The sequence below is a fragment of the Carettochelys insculpta genome, chromosome 28 (assembly GCF_033958435.1).
Source record: "Carettochelys insculpta isolate YL-2023 chromosome 28, ASM3395843v1, whole genome shotgun sequence".
Classification (NCBI taxonomy): domain Eukaryota; kingdom Metazoa; phylum Chordata; order Testudines; family Carettochelyidae; genus Carettochelys; species Carettochelys insculpta.
The window spans coordinates 6435691-6461631 of NC_134164.1; the positions used below are offsets into that span (position 1 = coordinate 6435691).

General features: G+C 53.9%; 2 protein-coding genes across 4 annotated transcripts; both read left to right on the top strand.

Annotated features, from left to right (window-relative positions):
• Positions 1–3275: 3275 nt before the first annotated feature.
• LOC142002530 (glucose-6-phosphatase catalytic subunit 1-like) lies at positions 3276–14943 on the top strand. The gene is given in 7 exon segments (XM_074978706.1): positions 3276–3330; positions 5654–5683; positions 5686–5872; positions 9470–9579; positions 10332–10437; positions 11092–11207; positions 13112–14943. Coding segments are annotated over 7 exon segments (1119 nt in total). The 3' UTR covers positions 13627–14943.
• Positions 11092–25895, top strand: LOC142002816 (glucose-6-phosphatase catalytic subunit 1-like). 3 transcript variants are annotated; one of them, XM_074979238.1, is made up of 7 exons: positions 11092–11207; positions 15029–15411; positions 17719–17800; positions 18766–18875; positions 18956–19061; positions 21010–21125; positions 21738–25895. In XM_074979238.1, the coding sequence occupies exons 2-7, from the start codon at positions 15177–15179 to the stop codon at positions 22247–22249; spliced, it is 1161 nt and encodes a 386-aa protein (XP_074835339.1). In that variant the 5' UTR covers positions 11092–11207; positions 15029–15176; the 3' UTR covers positions 22250–25895. The 3 variants fall into 3 exon arrangements, with proteins under 3 accessions (XP_074835339.1, XP_074835340.1, XP_074835341.1); XM_074979239.1 differs by lacking the exon at positions 11092–11207 and adding an exon at positions 13665–13777; XM_074979240.1 differs by lacking the exon at positions 11092–11207 and having other exon boundaries at positions 15276–17800.
• Positions 25896–25941: the final 46 nt, after the last annotated feature.

The window sequence follows — 25941 nt, forward strand, 5'->3', positions numbered from 1 at the left end:
TCTGGCTTTATTTAATGGGAAGAAGGATTCTTTTGAAGATGGGTTTACTTTTGAAAGAGCAGCGTCTACACTGGTAGTCTTCTTTTGAAAGAAGATATGCAAATGAAGACCAAATGTGCAAATTTATGCCTCATTTGCATTTTTGCTTTACCCCATTTGCATGCCTCTTTCAAAAGTGGAAAGCAAGTGTAGACGCCCCCTTTGTCTCTGTGCGTCTTGTGACGTTTCAGTGTTTCTCAGCTTCAGTTAGTGCTTTATTGCTAAGGGCCAGGGTCCCCTCTGCCTGCAGAGACGCCTTCTACGCCGACGCCCCTCTAACGCCCTGCGTTGCAGCCACCGGTGCTCAGTTACGCTAATGACGCCCCAGATATTGCTCCAAAACAGCCTGACCAGTGAGACACGTGCCTGCCTGCCCCGCTCGTGCCTTGCCCTAATTCTGACACATCTCACATGACCGTCCTGCTTCTTGCAGCGAAGCAGTGGGACACAGTGGAATTTAACCCAGTGGATTTCATGGCACGTCATTAAACCCTCTAACTTGCTGGTCGGGGCTGTGAAGGAGGCTCTCAGGCTGGCAGAAAGTACACCACCTAGAACAGTACTGCTGCCGCTGATGCCAGACGGTGACAAACAGCTCCCCGGGGCTCAGACCTTGCTGCGGAGACACACCGATCGAAGCCCCTTTGCTGTCCTGCGGTCCTCCCTGTCCGTTGAAAACCTCCCAAGGAGCTGGGATTTCGAAGGGGAAAGTGCGGGAGTTATAATGTGAAGGGAGGAGTAACTCCAGCTGTGTTGGGCTCCATCGCACCCCAGAAGCACACAGGAGAAGCGTGGGTGTGTTTGTGATTAAACCATTGGCCTGGGACATGGAGGGCTAGTTTCAATACCCAGCTCGGATGCTACCTGTGTGACCAAGTACCGATTACTTCACGGCTTTGGGCTTTTGTTGTACAGAACCTCCCAGGTGTGTCTTTTTGGAGTGTTACTTCTCTAGGACAGCGGCTGTCTCTCGTGACCGGGGCCTCACCGTGTAATACAGATCACAGTAATTACAGAAAGCTTTGCTCTCTGGCCTGGTCTTTGTGAGCCTGGGACAAAGGTCACTTGGGAAGGAATTGCAAAGTTCTAGCCCTGCTCTGTGAGAACCCTGGACTGGGCTCAAGTGCTTATTTCCTTATGAACTTCCCCGGTCAGAAACAAGCAGCAGGACTCGAGCTGTTTACTGACGGTGACACGCCAGCATGCCGCAGCTGAGGAACACCAGGCCAGCTTGGCTCACCGCTCTGCTGTGCTTTCACACGTGTTTTGTTTACAGCTAGCCCAGCGGTTCCCATCGTAAGAGCATGCCCCCCTTGGGGTAAACCTCTTCTTCCTCCCACAAACCCACAAGCCCCTCCTGAAGTGTGCATGGTGGCACCCCGGCAGCAGTGGGAAAGGCGAGATGGGAAAGGGCTGTATTTTTAGCTTTCGGTGGAATTTAGCAGCTGGAAAGCAGAGATGGAGCCAATGCCTTGCACTGAGCCAGAGATCGGCTGTCCACAGACAGCTGCTTGGGGATCTCTGGCTTGAGGTGTGTGGGGTGCTGGTGAGAGAGACAAGCTTAGAGCTACACAGGGCCCTTCTTCAGGTTTTGTGGGACAAATTGGGACTGGTTCTTACAGGCTCAGGCTCAGCAGAACTCCCCAGTCCGGGACAGTGCTTACGTACATGCGTATCTTTAACCGAGGAGGTGTGGTACTAAACCCCTGGTTATGGGTTTTGTGAACTGGAAGCAAGAAACCGAATTAACCCTCTCACCTTTCCTCTTGTTGGTGTTAGATAGTGAATCAATACAGCAAATATATTTTAAGACACCCAATCAGCAGCCTGTCTGCCCTCTGGGGCTTCCCTTAGCTCCTGGCACCCATGGTATTATTCATGTGGGTTATGGCTACGCTAGAAGCATCTGTCGACAGAAGTCACTTTTGACAGGGCAATATCGACAGAACCTCTGTCAACAAATTGGGTGCATAGATGCGCCCTACTGTATGTCGACCAAAGGCCCCTTCTGTCGACAAAACCCTCTAGCGTAGACCCAGCCTTGTAGTGCAGAAGCACGTAGAGTCCTGGCAGTGCTAAGGGCTGAACATAAGAGGTGCGCCTGTAGTGGCATTCCTCTTTCAAAAGAGGTATGCAAATAAGGTAAATCAAAAATGCAAATGAGGCACGAATTGGTTCAGCGAAAGGGCAACAAAAATGATTCAGGGGCTGGAGCACAAGACCTATGAGGAGAGGCTGAGGGATTTGGGCTTGTTTAGTTTACAGAAGAGAAGACTTAGAGGTGATTTAAAAGCAGCCTTCAACTTCCTGAGGGGAAGCTCTAAAAAGGAGGGTGAGAAACTGTTCTCAGTGGTGTCAGATGGCAGAACAAGGAGTAATGGTCAGAAGTTGAAGAGGGAGAGGTGTAGGTTAGATATTTGGAAAAACTTCTTCACCAGGCGGGTGGTGAAGCACTGGAATGCGTTGCCTAGAGAGGTCGTGGATTCTCCATCCCTAGAGGTTCTTAAGTCCTGGCTGGACAAGGTCCTGGCTGGCACGACTTAGTGAGGGTTGATCCTGCTTGAAGCAGGGGGCTGGACTAGATGACCTCCTGAGGTCCCTTCCAGCCCTGAGATTCTGTGATATTCTAATTTCAAAAGAGCCTCTTTCGAAAGAATAAAGCCAGAGTGGACGCTGCTCTTTCGAAAGTAAACCCCATTTTCGAAAGGATCCTTCTTCCCAATAAATAAATACAAAAATAAAGGGAAAAAAAGATTCTTTTGAAGATGGGGTTTACTTTGGAAAGAGCAGCAGCTACGCTGGGGCTGTGTCTACACAGGCACAAATCTTCGAAATAACCATGCTAATGGCCATTTCGAAGATTACTAATGAGGCGCTGAATTGAATATTCAGCGCCTCATTAGCATGAGGACGCTTCCGGCTGCGGCACTTCGAAGCGATCAGGCTAAGGGGATTTCGAAAGGTGCGGGGTCCTTTTGAAAGGGACCCCCGGGTAGCCATGACGAGCCGCTCGCTTTCGAAGCGCTGCAGCCAGAAGCGTCCTAATGCAATTCAGCGCCTCATTAGTAATCACTGAAATACGGCTATTTCGAAGATTTGTGCCTGTGTAGACACAGCGGCCGTTTCTACACAGGCCACTTTCTTTGAACGTGCGCATGGTAATACACAGCCCGAAATATGCTAATGAGGCGTGGATGCAAATTCCCAAATTCCCCGCGCCTCGTTAGCATACAGTCATGTGGTTTGGCATCCGGAACACTAGTCTTCCGGACTCCAAAATGCTGTGTACAAGTGCGGCCCCGGGGAGCTTCCAGAAGGAAATCCTTCTTCCGGAGGCCCCTTCTTCCTGAAAATTTTCGGGAAGAAGGACTTCCTCCCAGAAGACCCCCTGGGGGCTGCACTTCTACATGGCATTTAGGAGTCCGGAAGAACAGTCTTCCGGACTCCAAATCACGTGACCATATGCTAATGAGGCATGGGGAATTTGCATCCACGCCTCATTAGCATATTTCAGGCCACATATTACCTGTGTAGAAACAGCCAGCCTGGCTTTCTTTTTTCGAAAGAAGCTCTTTCGAAATTAGAATATGCAAAGGAGGTGCCAAATATGCAAACGTATGTCTCATTTGCATTTTTATTCGCCTCATTTGCATGCCCCTTTTGAAAGAGGAATGCACGTGTAGACACACCCGAGCAGAATGAGAGCTGGGGTCTGTGGTGCTGCAGCTGGTAAGGCTGTTCTCCTAGAGGCAGATCCAGGCATGGACGTAGCTCTGCTCTGGTAGGGTCGCTAGGCCAGTTTACACCAGCCTGGATTTGGCTATTGATTTCTAACCAGTAGCCTCTGGTTCTGTTTCTCAAACCACAGAGACGTCACCAGCACTGAGTGCCCAGGGCGGGTTTCCTGGGGACAGTGTCTTTGCCTCTGGCCCAGCTCATAGCCTGTACCCCGACTCCTGCCATTTGCCAAGAAAACCTTCCTGTCAGCAGTGATTCACCCTGGCAGCCGGCAGCTGCTTCCAGGGAACTCCATCGATCCGGGGGTAAAGTCCCAGGCCTGCGCCCTGGGTGGGACTCCGGGCAAGAACCCCGAGAGGCTGGCTGCTGGGGGATGCGCTGGGGAACCAAAGCGGGGACTGGCTGTACCCTGGGCATACCCCAGTCAGGGCAGGCCTCCCCACCATCAGCCACATTCCTACAGGGTCAGCAGCACCTGTGGTAAGGGAGCTGCACAGCTGGGCTGTCCCTGCCCAACAGGAGAGTTCTCCCCGAGCCCCATAACCAGCCCCACATTCCCTGCACAGTGTTAAGCTATTGTCACTAACACTAAAGCTAAGGACACCTGCGAAGTCTGTGCCCACGCTGCCTGGCTTAACTCTGGCTCCTCGTTTCACAAGCGACTAAAATCCTGATAACGTTTTACAGAGTCTCAAACCACAGCAGCCCCTTCCCACCCCGGTCCCGCCAAGGCCACCGTAGTCATTGTGAGGCAGGGGCGTGCAAACCTTTTTCACGTCGGGCCTTGCTTTTCATCCCTGCTGGTAGCAGGGCCCCCGTCAGCTGCCTAACATCATCCAAACTGATGGCAATTGACGGTCTGTTCATATGAAAAAAAAAAGCTCCTTTCCGCACCCGGAAGGAAATAAGTCTGTAGAATGCAAAACCGTTCTGAATCGGTCTAGAAATGTGAATACGCTGACATGAAACCAGTCACAGAGTTCACCATTTTTAATGAGCTGCATGAGCCTGACACATAGCTGCCAATCATGCTGCACCCCACTGTCAAAATTTCACATCCCTTCCAAGGGGGCCCATCCCCAGCTTTGCTCATTCCTGTTGTAAGGTATAAAGTGTCACCGGCTCTGTGTTTTGTGCCTACACGGTGGACTCAGGAACACACCTAGAGCTCCTTGCTGCTCTGATAACACTAAACATCGCAATCATAATAATTAATATGGCCTATAATCAGTTTTCTGAGCAAACGAACTGCCTAGCCCTTGCCCTATGGAGTGATTATTTCAGCACAGACTATGGGAACTTTACCTCCCGCAGGAGAGCTGGGTTCATGCTTGGGCAGCCACCTAGAAGATATTCAAATGCTGATTAGCAAAGTACTCACATCCAGCAGCATGTGTTTCTATGGGTGGTATACATCTGGACATACCTTGGTGCACAGAATAAAATTTATTCTGCACATGTATGGAAATTATTAGTGGGAACATTCGTTCATGTCACAGCATACTGCCCACCGAGTACTGTCAGAAACACAGTTTTCTGACCTGGCTGTCCCTCCCTGGGTTCCTTTCAGTGGCTGGAAAAGCAGCCAAAGTTGCACAGAAGAACATCTATTTTTGCCCCCCAGAGCCCATGCGGTGCCTGTGGGTTAATGATTGATTTGCTCAGTGCTTCATGGCTGAGAGAGGAGCCTGGAGCAGGTAATTGTGTCATATTCCTGTGAAGTAATGTTTGCTGAGCAGCTTTGGGGCTAACCTCTCTTAATTGGGGTAGGGCTTTGAAAAGCAAAGGCAAGCGGCATTCCAAGCAGTATATAACCAGCCAGCCCAAAAAGTGAGGCATCCCACCGCTTCCCAGAGCCCCAGCCACCTCCCTCCAGCCGTGAGGACAGGAATGGATTTTATACACAGCTGGTTCAATACCTGCAGGAGGACTACCAGAGCTCCCAGGACTGGTTCCTCGTCATCTCCTTCGCTGCCGACCTCAGAAACACCTTCTTTGTCTTCTTCCCCCTCTGGTTCCATCTCCACAAGGCCGTGGGCGTCCGGCTGATCTGGGGGGCTGTGATCGGGGACTGGCTCAACCTGGTCTTAAAGTGGTGAGTGTGTGGGCCTCACTGCCCAGGCAAGGCCCGGAGTTCTGTCACAGGGAGGGGCATGCTCACCTTAACACACCGATGCGCCTCTAATCGTTTCCATCCATGTGCGGAATCATTTTCTTACATGCACCAAGGCAGGTGCCAATGTGCACCACCAGTAGAAACACCAGCCCCGCTGGGCGTGCTCTGCTAATCAGCTGGGTGGCCTCAGAATTGCTGCGGCGCGGCCGCACGGCTGCCAGGAAACACAAAAAGCTTGCAAAAGCAGCTTCTCTGCCCTGGGTGTCAGCATCTCCACATTAGACTCTGACAATGGGCCACACGCCCCCTGGCTGTTCTGACCTGTTTTTTCCTCTTTTGATACATACTACTGATAATGGGCCTTTTCCACCCTGACCGAATAGACCTTGTCAGCCCTGGCCCTTCCTTTTACTGGGCCCCCTCCTCTTTAAATACCCCTCTGAACCACCCCCACTCGTGCATCTGACAAAGCGGGTATTTGCCCACAAAAGCTTCTGCTCCATAATATCTGTTAGTCTATAAGGTGCCACAGGACTTGTTGTTCTCGAAGCTACAGACTAACACAGCTCCCTCTCTGATACAGGAAACACAAATGTGCACTCTTGCACGCTCATCCTTATGCACACGTTCACACTAGCGACCTAACCGTCGTACGCTGAGAGGATACTATATGTTACAGCTGAGGTGCCTTAAAGGGGCTGCCTGTGGATTTTTAAAATGAAGTCATTCAAAAATGCATTCCCTTGGCTACGGCTACATTAGCCTCATGTTTTCGAAGGCGGCATGGTAGTGAGCAAGAGTGGCAGGTGCTAGTGAGGTGCTGTCATGAATATGCAGCGCCTCATTAGCACAATGGTGGCCGCAGCAATTCGAAAGAGCCGCTGTTGAATCGTGCGTTGCCCGTGTAGATGGGGGCCTTTCGGAAGGACCCCCCTGCCAGTCTTCGAAAGCCCCTTATTCCTAAAACCAAATAGGAATAAGTGGCTTTCGAAGATGCGGGGGGGGTGTCCTTTCAAAAGCCCCCCGTCTACAGGGGTGGTGTGCGATGCACTTTCAAATTGCCGTGGTCGCCATTATGCTAATGAGGTGCTGCATATTCATGGTAGCGCCTCATCAGCATCTTCCGACCTCTTTCATTACCATGCCCCTTTCGAAAAGAAGAGGCTAGGGTAGATGTAGCCCTTGAGTTAAACGGATGTCGCTTAATACTAGAAAAACAAGCTGTCCAGATGGCTCAGCAGGATGCTGTGTGCCCAATTTCCTCTCCCGGCCATGTCTGATGTACTGTAGTCCTTGGCGCCTCAATATTGCCGGAACAGAGGCAAGTAACAAGACAAGGTGCAGGAGGTAGCAGCTTTTCTTGCAGCAGCTTCTGTTGGTGAGAGACGCAAGCTCGTGAGCTGCCCTGACTCTCGATCCGGGGCTGGTTTACTAGGTGTCTGGCTGCGGGGTGCAGTAATTCTGCAAAGTTGTTATCACTTTAATCCAGCAGTGGACCAAGACCACAACAATTGGTGCTGGAAGAGGCCAAGGAGGGAGGCCATATTTGCTCTACCCCCATAGCATGGAGGCATAGCTAGGCCAGAACCCGCAGCCAAACATGACTGGAAGGGGGTTTTCTGCTGGGCTCCGTCTGCACTAGTGAGCTTTTGCAAAAAATCCCAGGGCTCCTTTGAAAATCTCACAGGGCGTCTACACACACAAAAAGTGCTCTTTCAAAAGGAGTTTTTTCGGAAGAGCTATTCGGGGAGAACGTCTTTTGAAGGATCGCTGCAGGGGAGACGTGGCCTGGGTGGGGAAGACCATCTCCCCAAGCAGGGCAGCGAGAACAAAGGGTGCATTCTTCCCTAGCTCTAGCTGCATTTGCATGAGTGGGGAAGGATAGCTCAGTGGTTTGTGGATTGGCCTCCTAAACCCAGGCTTGTGAGCTCCATCTGCAAGGGGACCATTTTGGGATCTGGGACAAATAGATTATCTTAAACAAAGAAAGGAAAGGGATGGGGTTTGGTCCTGCCAAAAGGGCGGGGAACTGGATTCAATGACCTCCCAAGGTCCCTTCCAGCTTTACGAGAGGGATATGATGTAATATTAAATCAGAAGAACACAATGCTTTTTCCGGCAGCCCTCTTCCTCTCCCAGATGAGAAAGAGAACCTTTTCCCAAAAGAGTCTTTCAGAAAAAACCATGTAGATGCTGTGGGGGCCCTTTTTTCGAAAGAGGAGTCCTCATGGCGCTGGGTTTTTCGATCCCTGGCCCATTCGTTCTTTCGACAGAGCGGGAGCTGCGTGGACGCCCTCTGTCAAAAAAGCGCATCGATTTTTTCGCCCCGCTTTTTTGTGCGCAGACGTGTGCTTCTGAAAGGAGGTTTTCCGGAAGAGGGCTTCCGGGAGAACGTCTTTCGAAGGCTCGCTGCAGGGGAGACACAGCCTGGGTGGGGAAGACCATCTCCCCAAGCAGGGCAGCGAGAACAATGTGCGTGTTCTTCCCTTGCCCTAGCTGCATTTACCTGGGAGGCGAAGCTGGTGTAACTACGGCACTTGGGAGTGGAGGAGGGTCGGATTTTTCACATCCCAATCAACAGAGTTACGTCCACCTAAATTTAACGGGCAGACTAGGCCTCAGTAGGCCCTGGAGACTGTACTCCCCTCTCAGCTCCACACCAGGCCTCTCCAGGCCAAGCTGAAGTACAGCTGCAGGGTAGCATGGAGGAGCAAACAGCAGCCTGCCAGTGAGCAGAGCTGTTGCTCCAGCATCTTCTACTGGCAGCAAAATCACGTGTTAACCCAAGCCTGTTTCAAATGCCTGTTCCCTTCCAGTCAAAGCCCTGGCAAATGCCAGGCTGCGCAGGGCTTGAGCGGGCAGTAGGAGCCATCCTACGACATCCTAACAGTGCATTTCTGGGCAACAAGCACTCATCTTGGGCAAAGTGCCCTCTATTTTTTTTTCCCCATCCGTGGGCAGAATGAATTTTGTTATGTGCACCAAGGCAGGTGTGGAAGTGCACCACCAAGAGAACACATGCTGTAGGCGCTCTGCTAATCAGCTGGGCAGAACCTGACTCTCTCCTGGGCTGCTGCCCAAGTGCTCAGCTTATAGGGAACACTGATCTCTGGGGCTGGGGGCGGGATCCAGGCAGACACTGTCTGTGCTGCCTCATGTCCACCAGCACAGTCAAGCTGTGCTAGGTTCGTCTCCTCAAATATCACAATCTTGCTTAAAATACAACCTGCCTGGCCTTGGCAGAGACAACAGACTAAAGTAAACAAGCTGCTGAGGGAAGACAAAATGCTGGTTAGAAAAACGGGGAAGTTTTAGATCATTTCCTAATGGCCCAAGTGAGATAATGGTACAAAACTTGAATAGTGTTTCCAGGAAACACGCAAGAGCCGTGTGCAGAGTTCACTTCCCCCGCCAACAGACACGTTCTGATTAACCTGTAACACGCTGCTGGGAAAGAGCTAATGAGCCCAGCCCTGACTTTGGCACCACTGTGCAACCCCCTGAATGAACCAGTTGTGCTGTCCAAGGCGGGAGGTGGAGATGGTGTCTGATGTGACCTATTGCATTTCCCGGCAGGATCCTCTTCGGGCAGAGACCCTACTGGTGGGTCCATGAGACCAGTTACTACGGCAACACTTCCACACCAGTGATCCAGCAATTTCCCCTCACCTGTGAGACCGGCCCAGGTGAGCTACCCCCAAGCACAGCCATCCGCGCAGTGCAGGCAACATCCAGGAGAAACCTGGACAAGTCACAGCCTTGACAGTGGTTCCCATCCCTCGTTTGGGATTTGGGGGTAGAAGAGCCACACCATCTTAGACCAGCCAGGCTGTTTTGGATGAAAGGCGCCACCTCCTGGCTTGGGTTCCCTCTCGTATTCGCCACCCATGGGCAGAATAAATTTTATTATGTGCACTGAGGCATGCACAGAGAAACCCAGGCTGCCAGCAGTGCCTGACGTGGGCACCCTGCTAATCAGGTGGCTGGCACCTGAATGTCTCCAGCGTGGCCGCCCAAGTGCTCGGCTTACAGGGAACGTGACTCCTGGCTCCCTGCCCCACCTCGTAGCGATCTAATCTTTCACCAGGATTGGGCTGGAACAGGGCTGCTCACGCCATCTGTCTGCCTGTTGATCAGACGTAGAACACAGCCAAGCTCTCCAGCTAGTCGGCTTGTCCTGGGCTTGGCAGAAGAGCAGCAGCTGATGCCCAAGGTATGGGAGGGCTGCAGCCGTTAAAAGGCACAATGTCGAAATAGTTAATGGCCTTGGGAAAAGATCCGTCAAACAGCAGCCCAGGACGCTTGTAGCAGGAGGCCTGGGCTCAGGCAGCCCATGAGATAATTCCCTTCTGTGCATTCAAACTCTCAGGCAGGCAACAGGGAAGGGGTTCTGTCTTCACTGAGCTCATTGCAGGCTTTGCCCACCTCTTGTCCCCAGGCAGCCCCTCGGGCCATGCCATGGGCTCAGCTGGCGTGTCCTACGTGATGGCGACAGCTCTGCTGAGCACCCTGCAGCAACACCGGACCTCTGCCTTCCAGCAGCAGTAAGCAGCGGCCACTGGTGAAGGCGGCTGAAGGGAGGGGGGGCATTAGCCACATGCCCTTCACAGTCCACCTGAACCCCAAGCCCCACCTGCCTCCACCCTGGCACTGACAATGAGTGGGGGGATGGGGGTGGGACCTGGGGGTGCATGTGACCCCTTGTGCCAACCCCACGCATCACTCCTGGCCAGCTCCGCCCTCAGGCTGGGGGCCAAGGGCAAGGGATGTAATTCAGGGATCCAGGCAGAATTAGCCCCAGCTGACCTCAACCACATGTGACTCCTCTTGGCTTGGCCCTGCCAGCTGGCCATGCTTGGATGCTAGACCAGCGTGGCTCCCCAGGTTGGGCTGCTCCCCTGTGCCCTGAGCGCATCAAGGGACACACTGGGTGAGCGGCCTGGGGCGCACCGCAGAGTGGGTGAGTCCCCAGCATGGGACTGAGATCCCCACCCCTGCCACTGCAGCAATGCGCTGGGATAGCCTGGTTCGGATCTGGCACTGGGGCCCTGGGACGGGGGGGGCGGGCAGGTCTCCTTCCGAGACATTGCTGCTGTGTCTGTCTCCCTCACACATCCCCCAAACCTGACTTACTGAGTCAATGGCCCTCCCGCTCACATCCCACCCCCGGACTGCTGCATTCTCACTGCTTGTTGCAGGTGCCTGCGGGGGGCGCTGTGGATGTCCTTCTGGGGGGTGCAGGTGTGTGTCTGTCTCTCCAGGATCTTTCTAGCGGCTCACTTTCCACACCAAGTCATCACAGTTGTTGTTTCAGGTGAGCTGCTGCTGCCTGCGGCTGTTCCGGGGGTGGTGGGGAGGATAGTTGGGTTGGTGACAGCATGGCGCTGGGGTGTGGGACATTCCAGGCTATTTCCTGGTAAGGAACCAAGTGCTGTGGGAAAATGGGGTGTGTGTGTGTGTCCCCCCTGCAGACCGGCTCAGCGGGTGTGGGGTTAAAACCAGCAGCCTCTCCACAGCATGACTAGCTCTGCTGTTCTGTGCCACGGAAGGGCCACAGGACTCTCTGGTCACGCTGTGCAGCCCAGTCCCAGCCTGCATCATCCCACATTCACGGCCTGGCTGGAAGGAAAAGAGGCAAGGAGCTGTCAGAGGTGGAAAAAGTACCCCAAAAGTTACTTGAGTAAAAGTGCAGCTGCTTGGGGGCGGGGGCGCACGCAGAAATGTACTTAAGTACAAGTCACCTGTATTCCTGTGGGAAACTACTTGAGTAAAAGCGCACACGAACACACATCACGTTTATTGTACAGTACACCCATGAGAAATGTGAACTCGAGTTGCACATATCTTGAGTTAGGGCAACTCAGAGGAGTGGGGAAACTGACCAGCTGACCGAATGCCACCACTGACAGGAGCGGTTTCTCCTCTCCCATGAGGGGCAGCAGCCTCCACGGTCCTGTCAGGGGTGGCAGAGTCAGGCTGCCGCCCCAAGAGGAGCAGGGAAACTGACCAGCATACCAGTGCTGGTCAGTTTCCCCTGTCCTGGGATTGGCCGGCAGCCCACCACCAGGCTCCCCCCTGCTTGCCACTCACTGGAGACAGGGAACTGACAAGGGCTGAAGCACTGGTCAGTTTCCTGGCTCCTCCACCTTACAGGAATTTTGAATTACGCTGGGTTGTGCAGGAATGCAACCCCGAGTAAGTTGGGGGTCTACTGTACTCGAGTATCCAGAAGTGAAAGCAGCTGCACTTTCACTCAAGTAACTTTTGGGATACTTTTTCCACTGCCAGGAGCTGTTAGAGGAGCTGGGTGAGGAGAATCTAACTGGAACTGGGCAAGCCCAACAAGGAGATGCGGGGGTGGGGGCTGATGCAGCCGGAAAGGAGCAATGAGCCCCCTCCTGTACCTTGTCTACCAGTGGGCCAGGGACTAGGGGGCCTTGCTCCCTGATTATCTTGTCTCGGATCCACAGCTGAGAGTGTGCCCTGTCTGCTGGAATTTGGCTGAGCCTCTAAGGAGCCTAAAGTCTCCCAGAGAGGGGGCAGCTGGGGTTCCTTGGTCCCTCTGCCTTCACTCTGTGCCGTTATTAGTGAGGTGCACGCCAGAGGCACCTCATGGCCCCAGCTGTGCTGCACAGACAGTGAGAGCAAACCACACCCCAGACAGCACACAGCCCATGGGCCTGACTGAGAACCCTGTGGTGGCCCTGGGCCTCTCTTCTGGTTGGGGAGGCTCAGAGTCTGGCCCTGAAGAAATAGGCTGAAGGGAGAGAGAAGGACAGGATGGTTATGGCTAGGGGCACTGTCATGGCAACAAGAGCTGCCTTCCTTATGCCCTGGCTGCTGCTCTCCCGCTTAACACCAGACCCCGGTGTCCGACAGGCCCCTGCCATGGACCTGGACGTCACACTCCAAAGTGCTGTAGCCAGGTCAGGAAACAGGCCTGGTTCTGGCAGAAGTAGGAATGATGGCACTCCTGGGTCGGCAGGACTGTTTCTCCAGCGAGGGTTGCCCCTTGGTAGGCCCTTGGCCATCTCTTCTCCCCACACTTTGCCAACAGGCCAGAGCCCGTGTGTCTGTGGGGTCACAGCCTGGGCAGGGGAAGTGGGAAGACAGTCTGCCATGGGAAGAAGGGCTTGGGTTTTGATACCGCGACTCCTTCCTGCGTGGCTGACACAGGAGAGAGCCCACGTGCCGGGTTCACATCTGATCTCTTATCAGGCATAGCCGTGGCTGAAGCCTTCTGCCACATCCCCACCATCCACAACACCAGTCTCTGGCAATACCTGGGCACCACCCTCTTCCTGTTTGGCTTCGCCCTGGGCTTCTATCTGCTGCTGAAGGCGCTGGGGATTGACCTGCTGTGGACCCTGGAGAAAGCCAAGCGGTGGTGCGACCGGCCGGAGTGGGTCCACATTGACACCACCCCCTTTGCTGGTCTCCTCCGGAACTTGGGCATCCTGTTTGGCCTGGGGCTGGCGCTCAACTCCCAGCTGTACCGGGAGAGCTGCAAAGGGAACGTGGGCCGGCAGCTGCCCTTTCGCCTGAGCTGCGTCATGGCCTCGCTCCTCGTCCTGCACCTCTTCGACTCCTTCAAGCCCACCACCAAGGTGGAGCTGCTGTTCTACGTCCTGTCCTTCTGCAAGAGTGCGGCCGTGCCCATGGTAGCAGCGGACGGCCTCACCCCCTACTGCATCGCCCAGCTCATCTGGAGGCAGGAGAAAAAGCTTTTATAAGAGAGAGCCGAGCCGCATGGTGTGGCCGGCCTCTAGTGCCAAAGCCTGACTTCCATGCCAAAGTGAGGAATTGCAGGACCAATGCAAACTGAGTGTGGCAAGGGGCTGGCTCGACTGTGCCAGCTGCCCAGACTGCACGGCCTTGAGAGATGTAAATTGTCTGAGAGACAGGGGCAAGGCTGAGGCAAGAGTCCTGTGACCCTGCGCTCAGTCTGGCTGGGCGGGCGATTTGAAGGGGAGGGTTTGCTTTACACTGAGTGGTTGAGAAAAGAAACGTGGTTTAGTTTTCCCCCCAGGTGCCATCCAGGCAGTAGGAGGTGGGGGCTGACCCCAGCCTGGTCCTTGCACCCCCAGACACACCGGGATGTACACATGCCTCTCTGCTGTCCATGAAGGAGAAGGAAAAATACGCAACCTGGTTCTCATTTTGGTGCTGAGACATGTGACGCAGCTCTTGGACAGCTCAGTGTGCAGCGAGTGGCCTTCCCAGTCCCCGTGGCAGCCTCATCATGTGTCTTTGCGCTCAAGCCTTTTACACCAGCCTATTGCCTGGAGTAATACAAAGCTGAATCTGACCCTTACAGCTTCTGCAAGGAACATCTGTGTCACATTTCTGCTCTGGAGGGAGATATTTACATTTGCATTTTGCATATGAGACAAGCTGTAGTGTTTTCTTCCTAGGAGCTCTGAGCTGGCCCTGGCAACTGTTTCAGGCAGAGCTTGCTACCGGGTTTCTTTGGGTCCTCACCAGCAGGTGCACGAGATCCCAGACCTGCTGGGAAATAACCAACCCCAGGGATCCTGGCACAAAACTCCTGTCCTAGGTGGGGGACGCAGATCTGCCCAGATCACTTGTGGGCATGAATGTTCCTGCCAGAGCAGAGAATTTACCAATTTGTGATTTCTTTACAAACGGTTACTGGCTCTTTGCTTGAGTTACTCAGCCCTAAGAGCGCGAAAACAGCCTGTAAGTGTTCACCTCCTTGCTCAGCATTTTGAAGAGTGAGATGAGAAGAAACATGTTTATTTTCTCTTCTGTTATCTCTCCTTCATTCTCCAGCCAAGTGTCACAAGAGCCAGGGATGGTGAGCACAGCCATGACCCTCACCCTCCCTGATCCTGTCTGGCGTCACAAGCTGCTGCTTGCTGCCACTTATCGAGCTGTTTTCCTGTTTGCTGGTAACCTCTGCAGGAGGTGGGGTGGGAATGTTTGGTTACACTGGCTCCCTCCTTCCCACCAACAGGTTGGGGCTTTTCTTCCCTTGGTGTTAGGCTCTGTATTTCCACCACTGTTTTTTGGATTAAATGTATCTCACAAATGACAAAACACATTGGGAGACTTCTTCCCCCCTTGGCTTTGTACCATCAAACATGTACTCTTTTGCCATGTGTCTTCCCACAGATCCTTCCACAAATCACCTACCGAGACCTAATGTTTCCACAGCTGGGAACAACAGTCATCTGGCCTGCCTCAGACTAGGGAAAAAAACACAGCTGGAGAAACATCTGTGTGTTCTTGCCACACGTCATATTCCCTCCTCCAGTGGAGCATGTGTTCAGACAATCTGAAATACTCTGGGTATGGACCAAGATCAGTAAGAGCTGCCTCACAGCTGGGAAAGAGCAAAGAAGGGAGGCAGGTACGGAATTACACTCCAACTGGTTTGTGTTTTTCTCCACAGACACTGGGCTGCACAGCTTCTGTGCACACGTCCTTTTCTGGGACTCCCAGCGCTGCACGGCATACTTCATGGAGCCACCTTAGATATAAACTTCTGTTTAGCAGGTGATCTTAGATTCTGCTAAAATCCAGCGCAAACCCCGACCTTTAGCAGAGTTGTTCTAGATTTATGCTTGTAGAACTGAGTTCAGAAATTGTCCCAGGCTGCATCTTCTGCCTCATGTAGACACCTACTGTGGGAGGCCCATTTTTGGTGCAAGCTGAGACTGTAAGGGTCTGTCTACACAGCAAAGTTATTCCAGAATAGCTTATCCTGGCGTTATTATTCCAAAATAAGCTATTCCAGAATAATCTGTCTACAGCTCAAGTAAAAGCAAAAATTCTGAAATAGTAGCAGAGAGGTAGCCCTGTTAGTCTGTATTCTAACAAACAAAACAGCAGAAGTGTAGCACTTTAGAGACCAACAGAGTGACGTGGGTCTGTCTCGTGAAGGCTCATCACCAAATAAATCATTTAGTTAGTGTTTAAAGTGCTATGTTTCTGCTCTTTTGTTTTATTCTGAAATCGTGTGTCTCCACACAACAGAGTCTGGTTTGGACTAGAGCCGTGCTTCTAGGAGGTCTAATCTGAAATATTATGTCTTCGCAGCAGAATTATTTTGGAATAAGCTATTACAGAATAGCTGATTTTGAAATAGCCTTTATTTCCTGCCTACACAGCCCTATTCTGAAATATCTATTGTGGAACAGGGGCTATTCCTTGTACAATGAGGTTAACCAAATTGGAAATAAGTTGTCTGCTATTTCGACACTATTTCAAAATTGTGGTTGCATCACGTAGATCGGGGGTGTGCTAAATGAGGGGGGAGCAGGTCCCTGAGGGGGCATGACATTTCACAATGGGGTCACAGCATGATCAGCTACTGGGTGTAGGGCTTATCCATCTCAGTATAACTATTGAAATCTGTTCCTGTTTTTATGTCAGTGTATTCACATTTATAGACCGACTCGTAACATTTTTACATTCTACAAACTTCTTTTCTTACACAGGCCAAAAGGGGTTTCCTTTTTATATGAACATAACTGAGATTTCTGTCACTTTGGTTTACTTTAGATGGGTCGGGGCAGAGGCTGCTAAATGCAAGGACGAAAAGAGGAGCCTGATGTCAAAAGTTTGCTCACCCCTGGTGTAGACAGTTGCAAAGTTATTTTGAAATAATTTTGCTGTGTAGACAGACCCTAAAAGACCAGCATTTGGTCTAACCTCAGTCCAGACATGTGAATGCTACCAGCTGACCCATCCATCCCTGACCTGAAGATGGGTAAAACAGGACACAGCTTTGTTTCTAATACCAGGAAATCTGCATGGGACCTGTCAAATGAATAAATGTAACTAAAACCACCTGTTACCTGCGAAGCCCAACCTATGCTAGGCTGAGCTTTAAAAACGGGTTTAGTCTGAACAGTCCATAGCAGAGAAATGGGACAGATTCATGCCCTATCATTTTACTAGTCCATTGTTCTCCTGGATATGCAGGTTAATGGCCAACCAAACCCGTCTTTGTTTTTAAGAGTGACATCAAATTAGTTCTTGGTCATTATGAGCGAAGACTGAAAGAACTGGGCTTGTTTAGTTTAGAGAAGAGAAGACTGAGAGGGGACATGACAGTGGTTTTCAAGTACCTAAAAGAGGGTTACAAGGAGAAGCGAGAAAAATTGTTCTCCTTGGCCTCTGAGGATAGGACAAGGAGCATCGGGCTTAAACTGCAGCAAAGGAGTTTAGGTGGGACATTAGGAAAAACTTCCTAACTGTCAGGGTGCTTAAACACTATAATAAATTGTCTAGAGAGGTTGTGGAATCTCCATCACTGGAGACATTTAAGAGCAGGTTAAACAGACATCTCTCAGGGTTGGTCTAGATGGCGCCTGGTCCTGCTGTAGAGGCCGGGGACTGGACTTGATGACCTCTCAAGGTCCCTTCCAGTTGTGTTCTATGATTTGTTGCATTCTCTGCCTTGCTCCCCAACTTTCAGCCCTTTCGCCTAGTGACAACAATGACAGGCCCAGGAAACTCCAAAATGAGGCTATTGATCCCTGGGGGCCATGTGGCAGGCAGCTGGCTCCAACTTTCTGGCTCTGACAATAGTTTTGGGCTGGGGTGGCTCAGGATCAAAGATCAGAGGTTGCATGTGTCTGGCAGAGGATAAGCAGTCGCAGAGTACACAAAGCGGTCAGTGCAAACACTGGGGCCCAAAGGGACGCAACCAGGAGCTATCATGGACCTGCTGCACGGCAGTGGGGTGCAGGTGGTACGTTACCTGCAGGAGAACTACCAGAGCTCCCAGGACTGGTTCCTCTTCATTTCCTTCGCTGCCGACCTTAAAACCACCTTCTTCATCTTCTTTCCCATCTGGTTCCACCTCCGCGAGGCCGTGGGTGTCAAGCTGATCTGGGTGGCCGTGATCGGGGACTGGCTCAACTTGGTCTTTAAGTGGTGAGTGTGGAGTCTGTAACGCAGCTCTGCGGTTTGGGTGTTTCTCTCCCACGTGCTCCGACGTAGGTGCTCTGATGGGAAGGCTGGGGCTGGGAGTCCGCATGCTTGGGATGGGTCTCTGACTCTGCCACCGACTAGCTCTCTGACCTTGAGTGAGTCACTCTACTTCCCTGTCCTTGCCTTCTCTAGCTGTAAATGGTGGTGGGAGGAGAGGGCAGGAGCAGTGACTTGCTGCACAGGGTTTTGTGAAGCTGAACAAACCCTCTGAGTTCTTGTGAGATGGGGCTGGTGGAATTGTAGCCAGCCAGGGCTTTTTTTGGTGGCCTTATGTGCCGGTACTGAGTACCACCACCTCTGCCAAAATAAATCAATGCCCCCCCTGAGCCGGGGTTCCCACAGCTGGGGCTGCCAACAGGGCTCGGCCCTCCACCCCCACCTGGCTCCCAGCTGTGGGGCTGCGGAGTTCCACCTGCCCCCAGCCAGGGAGCCCGGCTGGCAGCCCCAGCTGCAGGAACCTTGGCGAGGAGTCGGCTGAGTACAGGGTCCTCTTTTTTCCACCATAAAACCCCCTGCAGCTGGCGCTTGGCTGGGAAGGGCAAGTTCCAAACCCCTCGGCCTCGTGCTCTGCTGCAGCGGCTGCTGGGCCAACAGCATGTAAGCTCTGCAGCAGTGCAGAATGGGTGCCTACAGGGAGGTTTTTTGCCTACCGGCAGCACATAGGCCCGAGATGCTTCCCCAGGGCCTGCCCCCGACTTGGCTTCGGCTGCAGCGATCAGCTCTCGTGCTGCAGCTGGTGCTGAATTAATACGTGAGTCAGTGGTGAGAGTCCTGGTGCTAGTACGTGGCACCTACTGCCCTCTGTGCGGGGCAGGCAGCGTGCCGCCACCCTGGGAATCCACGCTGCAGACAGGGGATGTGACAGGCCCTGGGCAACGCCCTGGCCTTGCCTTCTCCTTTCCCTGCAGGATCCTCTTCGGGCAGAGACCCTACTGGTGGGTCCACGAGACCAGTTACTACGGCAACGCCTCCGCCCCTGTGATCCAGCAGTTTCCCCTCACCTGCGAGACTGGCCCAGGTAAGGCTCCCACTTTTGCATCCCTGCACCTGCCTCCCTGGCTCCTCTGCTCTCTAACTGGGACTGTTGCTCCTCTGCAGGAAGCCCCTCCGGGCATGCCATGGGCGCTGCTGGAGTCTACTACGTCATGGTGACTGCTCTGCTGTCTTGTGTCCTGGGCCCCCAGCACAGGACCTGTGCCGCCAGGTGAGGGTGCCTCATGGCAGGAGGCCCTTCTCCTGGCCTGGAGCTTGGGCCTGGCTCTGTGTTAGTCAGAATGGGACCAGTTTTCAGTGACTGTCCCCTTAAGGGCAGGAGGGGTTAGTTGTACCCTGTTGCATGGTGCGTCCCTTGATTCTTTGGGATGCTGGGAGCGAACAGTTAATGCCTTCGGAAAAGCCCAGGCCACTGTTGCTTTAAGGGCTCAGGACCAGAGCCTGCAGTGCAGGATGGGAAGATTGAGGGGGGACACGATAGCGTTTTCAGGTATCTAAAAGGGTGTCATAAGGAGGAGGGAGAAAACTTCTTCTTCTTGGCCTCTGAGGATAGAACAAGAAGCAACGGGCTTAAACTGCAGCAAGGGAGGTTTAGGTTGGACACTAGGAAAAAGTTCCTGTCAGGGTGGTCAAACAGTGGAATAAATTGCCTGGGGAGGTTGTGGAATCTCCATCTCCAGAGATATTTAATAACAGGTTAGATAAATGTCTATCAGGGATGGTCTGGACAGTACTTGGTCCTGCCATGAGGATGGGGGCTAGACTTGATGACCTCTCAAGTTCCCTTCCAGTCCCAGCCGTCTATGATTCTAAGTCCCCTCTCCAGCCAGCTGGGAGGAGCCCTGGGAAAGAAGGGTGCTCCAGCCATGGGGCCCGGCCCAGCTCCAGCCCCAGGACCCAGCAGCTCCAGCGGTGGCAGCTCTGGCGAGCTGCCAGCAGCTTGGGGGGCACTTATTTTGAGCGGGGTGAAGAGCTGTGGCAATCCTTGAATTTCTATTGGACACCACTGTTTCAGGCAATCAGCCACTGCCTACTCGCTGGTTTGAACAGAGACAGCAACGGTCTCCAGCTGTTGGGGGGGAAAGCCCACGAAAGGCCCTTTGCTGGCCCAGTCCTGCTACCCCCTCAAGAGCCAACCTCTCACCACACCCCCTTGAAGGCTTCACAGAGACAACCCTTTGGGACACAGCTACGTGGGCCATGCTTATAACTTCAGCTGTAAAAGCGACACAGGCACAAATGTAGGGTTACAGAGCCAGCAGGTTATCACACGAAACATGGCAGGTCCCAAGGCACATTTTGTCCAAAGCATTTCAGAGTTCTGCATATTTATACTCAGAACCCACTTTCCATAAAGCATGGTGGGGGTCCATCACCAGGAATTTCTGGCCCCCGCACCCTCAAATTCTTCCCACATAACATCTGGGATCCAGAGGGGAATGGGGTGGGGGGACATATCCCTGGAGATTTTCATCATGGGACATAAACTTTGATGAAAGATTCATCTTCCGTTCCTGGAAATGCTGGGCCAGCCCTGGCGGTTTGGCAGCCCTGGGGGTGAGGCTCCCAAGAACTGGAACAAAAGGAAAAATCCGGAGGCTTTTTGCTCCTGCAACAGCAGAGCCCATGGCAGTAGCACAGCTCATTCGGGTCAGCATCAGTCAGACTGAGCCTAGCTCTGAGAGCAGCCCAGCAAAGGGAAGTGACTCTCGGCTGGCAGCAGATTTCCATGGTTCCCTGGGGAAGGCCCCTTTCCGTGAGCTCCTGCAACACACAAGGAGGCATCGGGTGGAGGCAAAGGCCTCCATTAGCTGCTTCGATTGCCCTAACCTCTGGGCCCAGGGGCACGGGAACAATGCACACGGTGGGCGGCTGAGAGCCACTGAACCAAACTGGAAACCCTGTAGATGACAAACTCCTTCATGCCGGGGGCTGCAGCCCCCAACCTGCAGCACCACACGATCCAGCACTCACATCTGGGCCCATGGGCCAATACACCCTGCAGGCCACAGACTGGGTCTCATTTTCAGGCTAGCAAGCAGCCTGGGCCGGTGTGGTCGCTGCAGCACACTCTGGAGAGAGGAGTTGGTCAGCCAGCGCTCAGTTCTCCCTGCATTCCCAGGCTGTTGGGGGCTTTACGGCTGGCTGTCTCTTCGCAGGTGCCTCCGCGGCCTGCTGTGGCTGGCGTTCTGGGCCGTGCAAGTCTGCGTCTGCTTGTCCCGCGTCTTCCTAGCAGCTCATTTCCCCCATCAGGTGATCGCAGGCGTCATCTCAGGTGAGTGTCAAGGCTGCCTCCCCTCCCATGCCAGCTCTCCTGGGCCCAGTGACCAGGGAGGTGACATCAAAGCCTAGAAACCCTGGCGGAGGTGGACATCCTGTGCTCCGGGCTCCCCGCGTCCGCAGAACGCAATGGCCAAGGGTGGGGATTGGTGCACATCTCTGCCCAGGTGCCTGTGCCGTTGTGTAGCAAAGCAAACGCACGGCCTGGTGCTCTTGGTCTCCCCGTGCGTGGTTAACGCCGTCGCTCTGGGTTGCACGGCTTTTCACGGTGCTGCGGCGAGCGCACACACCTGGGTCTCGCACTTGCTGGGCCATTGCACAGGAGGGAGGCTCCCAGTTCTCTGCACACACACCCCCTTCTTAGTAGTGACCGTGAGCAACCAGGGCTGTCACTGCATGCGCCTAGCACCTGCTCCCCTGAGCTGGAGGCTGCTCCTTCCCCAAGGCCTCTCTCCACTGAGCCTACCGGGCACATTTTGCAGCTAGGCCTGTGGGCTGCCCGGAGAGGGTATGTCCACACTGCAGGGAGACACCCACGGCTGGGCTGTACCAGCTCACTCTGGCTCGAGTGTCACTGCAGCGTAGACACAGACGTTTCTGCCCCTAGGGATGGTAGTAGCAGAAGCCTTTGACCACATCCACTCCATCTACGACGTCAGTCTCCGGCGGTACCTGGGCACCACCCTCTTCCTGTTCGGCTTCGCCCTGGGCTTCTACCTGCTGCTGAAGGTGCTGGGAGTTGACCTGCTGTGGACCCTGGAGAAAGCCAAGCGGTGGTGCGACCGGCCGGAGTGGGTCCACATCGAAACCACCCCCTTCGCCGGCCTCCTCCGGAACCTGGGCATCCTGTTTGGGCTGGGGCTGGCCCTCAACTCCCAGCTGTACCGGGAGAGCTGCAAAGGGAACGTGGGCCGGCAGCTGCCCTTCCGCCTGAGCTGCATCGCGGCCTCGCTCCTCGTCCTGCACCTCTTCGACTCCTTCGACCTCCCCACGGACAGAGAGATACTGTTCTACCTGCTGTCCTTCTGCAAGAACGCCGCTGCCCACCTCTGCGCAGTGGCCCTCATTCCCTACTGCATCGCCCAGGTGCTTTGGAGGGGAGACAAGAAGCTCCTGTAGGTGACCTGCCAGGCTGCACTTCGTGGCAGGGGACTGCTCTGCTGGACTTCCACTTCCCTTCCCCACTGCCGTCACAGGTGTCCCAGCACCACTTACCTCCCAGTGCTGGGTTACAAGATCAGCTCACACAGGTGGAGTGGAAGGCGATGTTCCTTTTCTCCTCTGTGGGAAAGGCGGCAAGTGACTATCACACATGGCTGGGCTGGCCCAGGGCTTCTGGGCCCCTTGCTTTCACTTCTGGCAAGCCAAGATGAAACACAGTTGGCTCCTTGTTTGGCCACAGCCCCTGGCCCGCTGCAGGCTGGCACGCCTCTGCTCAAGAGTGCTTGAGTGGCTAACAGGGCGGTCAGGAACGCAGCCAGCCGAGAGGCACAGCCACAGGTGAAGGGTCAGCGTCCTTCTGGGCCATGTTCTCAGCCTCTCTCTACCATCCCAAATGCTCTCCTGAGGAGCCATCTGCCCTTTGCCAATGTTACGGCTCAGTCCCCTCTGGACCCATTCATTTGGCTATGGACACACCGGAACAACAAGGTTGTGTCAATCCCCTCTAGTCCAGCCAAGCAGCCATGGGCTCTCTGCGCGGGAAAGCTGGGCTGGGGTCCCAGCAGGTAGTGCAAGGTGAGCCGTAGGGGTGGGTGTGCCTGGGTGCAGAGCTAGGGCTGGTGCAGCTGTGCAGTGCACATGGGGCCAGGCCAAGGGCCGGGAGCTAGCTGCAAAATGTCTTGGGAATAAACTTAGCAAACGGCACAGCCTTTCCTGCCCTCAGGCCACCTCACTAATGGGCAACCTCTGCTCCTCGCCCTCTGGGCCCCCCGGACATGCAGGGACCCAGAGCCCTGCAAGGCAAGTCAGACAACCGATGAGACAGATGGTCCACACGGTCCCTGTAAGCCGAATGCTTGAGCAGCCAACCCGGAGAGATTCAGACGCTGCCCAGCTGATCTGCAGAGTGCCCACAGCCGGCAGGGTGAGAGTCCATGGGTGGTGCACATGAAAACGTGCCTCAGTGCACATAACAAATATTATTTCGCCCATGAATGGAAAAAATTAAAGGGAACGTTGGTCCCAGGTCCTGTCTCTGACCAGGGCTGGGGACGCATGCTGTGGGGGAAGGAAAGGAGCAGAGCAGTGATTCAGCTGCTGCCTGGCTGAGAGAGAAACACACTAGAATGGGGGGCTCAGCCAGGGACACTGGTCTGCAGGGAATACAGCCATGCGTCTAGAGACTTGCCTAGTTTCACTCCAGGCTGCGCAAGAAGCATTAGCAAAGTCAGTAAACACCAACATTTCCACCAGACATGGCCATGTATGTACTGCTCTGTAGGCTCCACACTGCGAGGTAGGTACACTCGTTATCTCCCCAGTGATTCTTGTATAACTCTATGGTAAAAATGTGACAGTCGTTTATCAGCTGGGTTCTAATTTTTTCCATTCCTGGGTGGAATAAATTTTATGGGCGCTGAGGAATGTGCGGATGTGCACCACCCATAGAAACACAGGCTGCTGGCTGGGGTGGGGGCGCTCTGCTAATCAGCTGGGTGACACCAGAATCTCTCCTGGGGGGCTGCCCACGTGCTCAGCTGGCAGGGAAGGCTGTTTGTCAGTATCAATGTGACTGTGACAATTGTGTGTTTTGAGGTCTGAGTGGTAAGCAAGTAGTTTTTAAGGGAGGAGAAACCTGAGGGTACACCAGACCAATCAGACTCCCAAATGGGGGAGCAGCGTCTGGCAAGGTTGAGAGCCACTGCTCTCGAAGGCCGGGACAGAGAGCAGCCTCAGGCCCTCACTCTGCCTTCAGTTCTGTTGAGGTGAAGACTGAGGATGGAATCAGCTCAGGGCTGAGCTGGAGTCCCTGGAACAGCTGCACCAATGCAAAGCCCTGGTGTAGGCGCCCCGATCCAGCTGCCCGTTTCAGGCATTCTTCTAGTGACTGACGCACAGCAAGAACAGGGACCCCCTGCGGTGCCCGGGTCAGGAACCACAGGTCTGGATGGTGCCTGGTCCAGCCATGAGGACAGGGGAGCGGACCTGACCTCTGGAGGTCCCTTCCAGTTCTAGTGCTCTAAGGTTCTATGATTTCCTGCCCCGAGCAAAGGATGCAGGAGAGCTGGGAGCCCCCCACAACCCCCGATATTCCAGGTTGCTGTTGGAAACCCAGATCCCACCAGATCTGGCTCTCTCTGCTGTGCAATGCAGACATAAGCCCCAGCCTCAGACACCTAACAAACCCACCTGCCTGGTTTGCGAGCAGCGCTGTCGCTGCCCAAGTGGAGATTTGTTCTCTGCTGTGAGGTCCCTGTGAGAAATTCCGGCGGCTGCTGGAGGGACCGTCACTGCAAGCGGGTAAAAGAAGGTGAAACTCAGGGCAGGGAAGAGGCATCCCGACTCCTTCTGCGCACAAAGGAGATGTCCCCAAGAAACAGCTGCCAGCTAGTCGCTCACATTAACATCCCATGTGCTGTGTTCTCCAATCAGCCAGCCAGCTGAAGAGCCCTTTAGACTGTGCGTACTTGACTTGAGCAAAGGGTTGCATGCAATTTGTGACTGTATGTGACCACCCTGGCAGAGACAGGAGCAGCTGCAATCTTTGTTTGTCAGGATGGTGCAAGATGTTGCTTCACCTTTTCAAGGTAACGCCAGGCCGTCAGGGGCTGTCTACGGCCACCTTTCGACGGACGCTTGCAGCAGGTTTGTACCTGGCCCGCGGTAGGTGGGCAGAGGGAGATGACGACAGCATGTGCAGCCAGGCTGAACACCCCGTTGCACTTTAACCAGCACGCAGCCCAGCAGTGGCTTCAGAACACCAGCAGAGAATGGAAGCAGGCACGAACACCCTGTGCAAGGCAGGGATCCAGGCAGCGTTCCCTGTAAGCTGAGCACTGGGGCGGCCGCCCAGGAGAGATTCAGGTGCTGCCCGGCTGAGTAGCAGGGCACCCCCAGCTCCCCGCAATGGGCTTTGTGTTTTTCTGCGGGTGGTGCACATCCGCACATGCCTTCGTGCACAGGAAATGTATTCTGCCCCGGATGGAAATGAGAGGAAATGCTGGACCCAGGGGATGGCTAACTGCAGGAAAACTCCCAGGACTGGGCTCCTCTTCATCACTTTCACTGCCAGTCTCAGCCTTCATCCTCTTCCCCTTCTGGTTCCAGCTCCATGTGAAAGTGACTGAGGCCAGCGTGAGCCAGCCTGCGGTGAGGATTCCAACACCCCTTTGATTCCTGCCATGACAGTTCATTGCTCCTCGCTCCCAGAGGCTTTCTGCCATGATGGTTAAAGTGACAGCGGCTTGGCCAACGTGAATGATGATGCAAAATTCCACATCTATCACTCGGGCTCCTGCAGGCGTGTCCACTGTCTGTTCCCTCTTTCCCCTATTCTGCACCAAGCACGCTGAAAGGGGAGTTTGGATTGGTCCCAGTCACCAGAATAAACCCTGCAGTCACCTCCTGTTGCTCTTCAAGGGTGGTAGTTGCAGCCGCCAGTGGCAAACGAGGCAAAAGCCAAGGATCACGCTGTTGAGCAGGATGTTCCAGGGGTTTGCAGGAGGGATGGCAGAGGAGATCTGTCTGACAGTGTGGTCCACAGCCCTGGCCAAGTATATATCAGGACTAGGAAGCATCCAGTTAACTAAGCTACTTGTACCATTTATCTAGGGGAGAGTCTGCAGCATCATACTCCTCCCCCAGATAAA

What these genes read in the sequence shown, in the direction of transcription:
- LOC142002816 (XM_074979238.1), top strand. Translation starts at nt 15,177, where the DNA reads ATGTGTTCAGACAATCTGAAATACTCTGGGTATGGACCAAGATCAGTA. An exon ending in CTCAACTTGGTCTTTAAGTG is followed by an intron (nt 17,801 to 18,765) that starts GTGAGTGTGGAG and finishes CTTTCCCTGCAG; the next exon opens with GATCCTCTTCGGGCAGAGAC. An exon ending in GATCGCAGGCGTCATCTCAG is followed by an intron (nt 21,126 to 21,737) that starts GTGAGTGTCAAG and finishes TTCTGCCCCTAG; the next exon opens with GGATGGTAGTAGCAGAAGCC.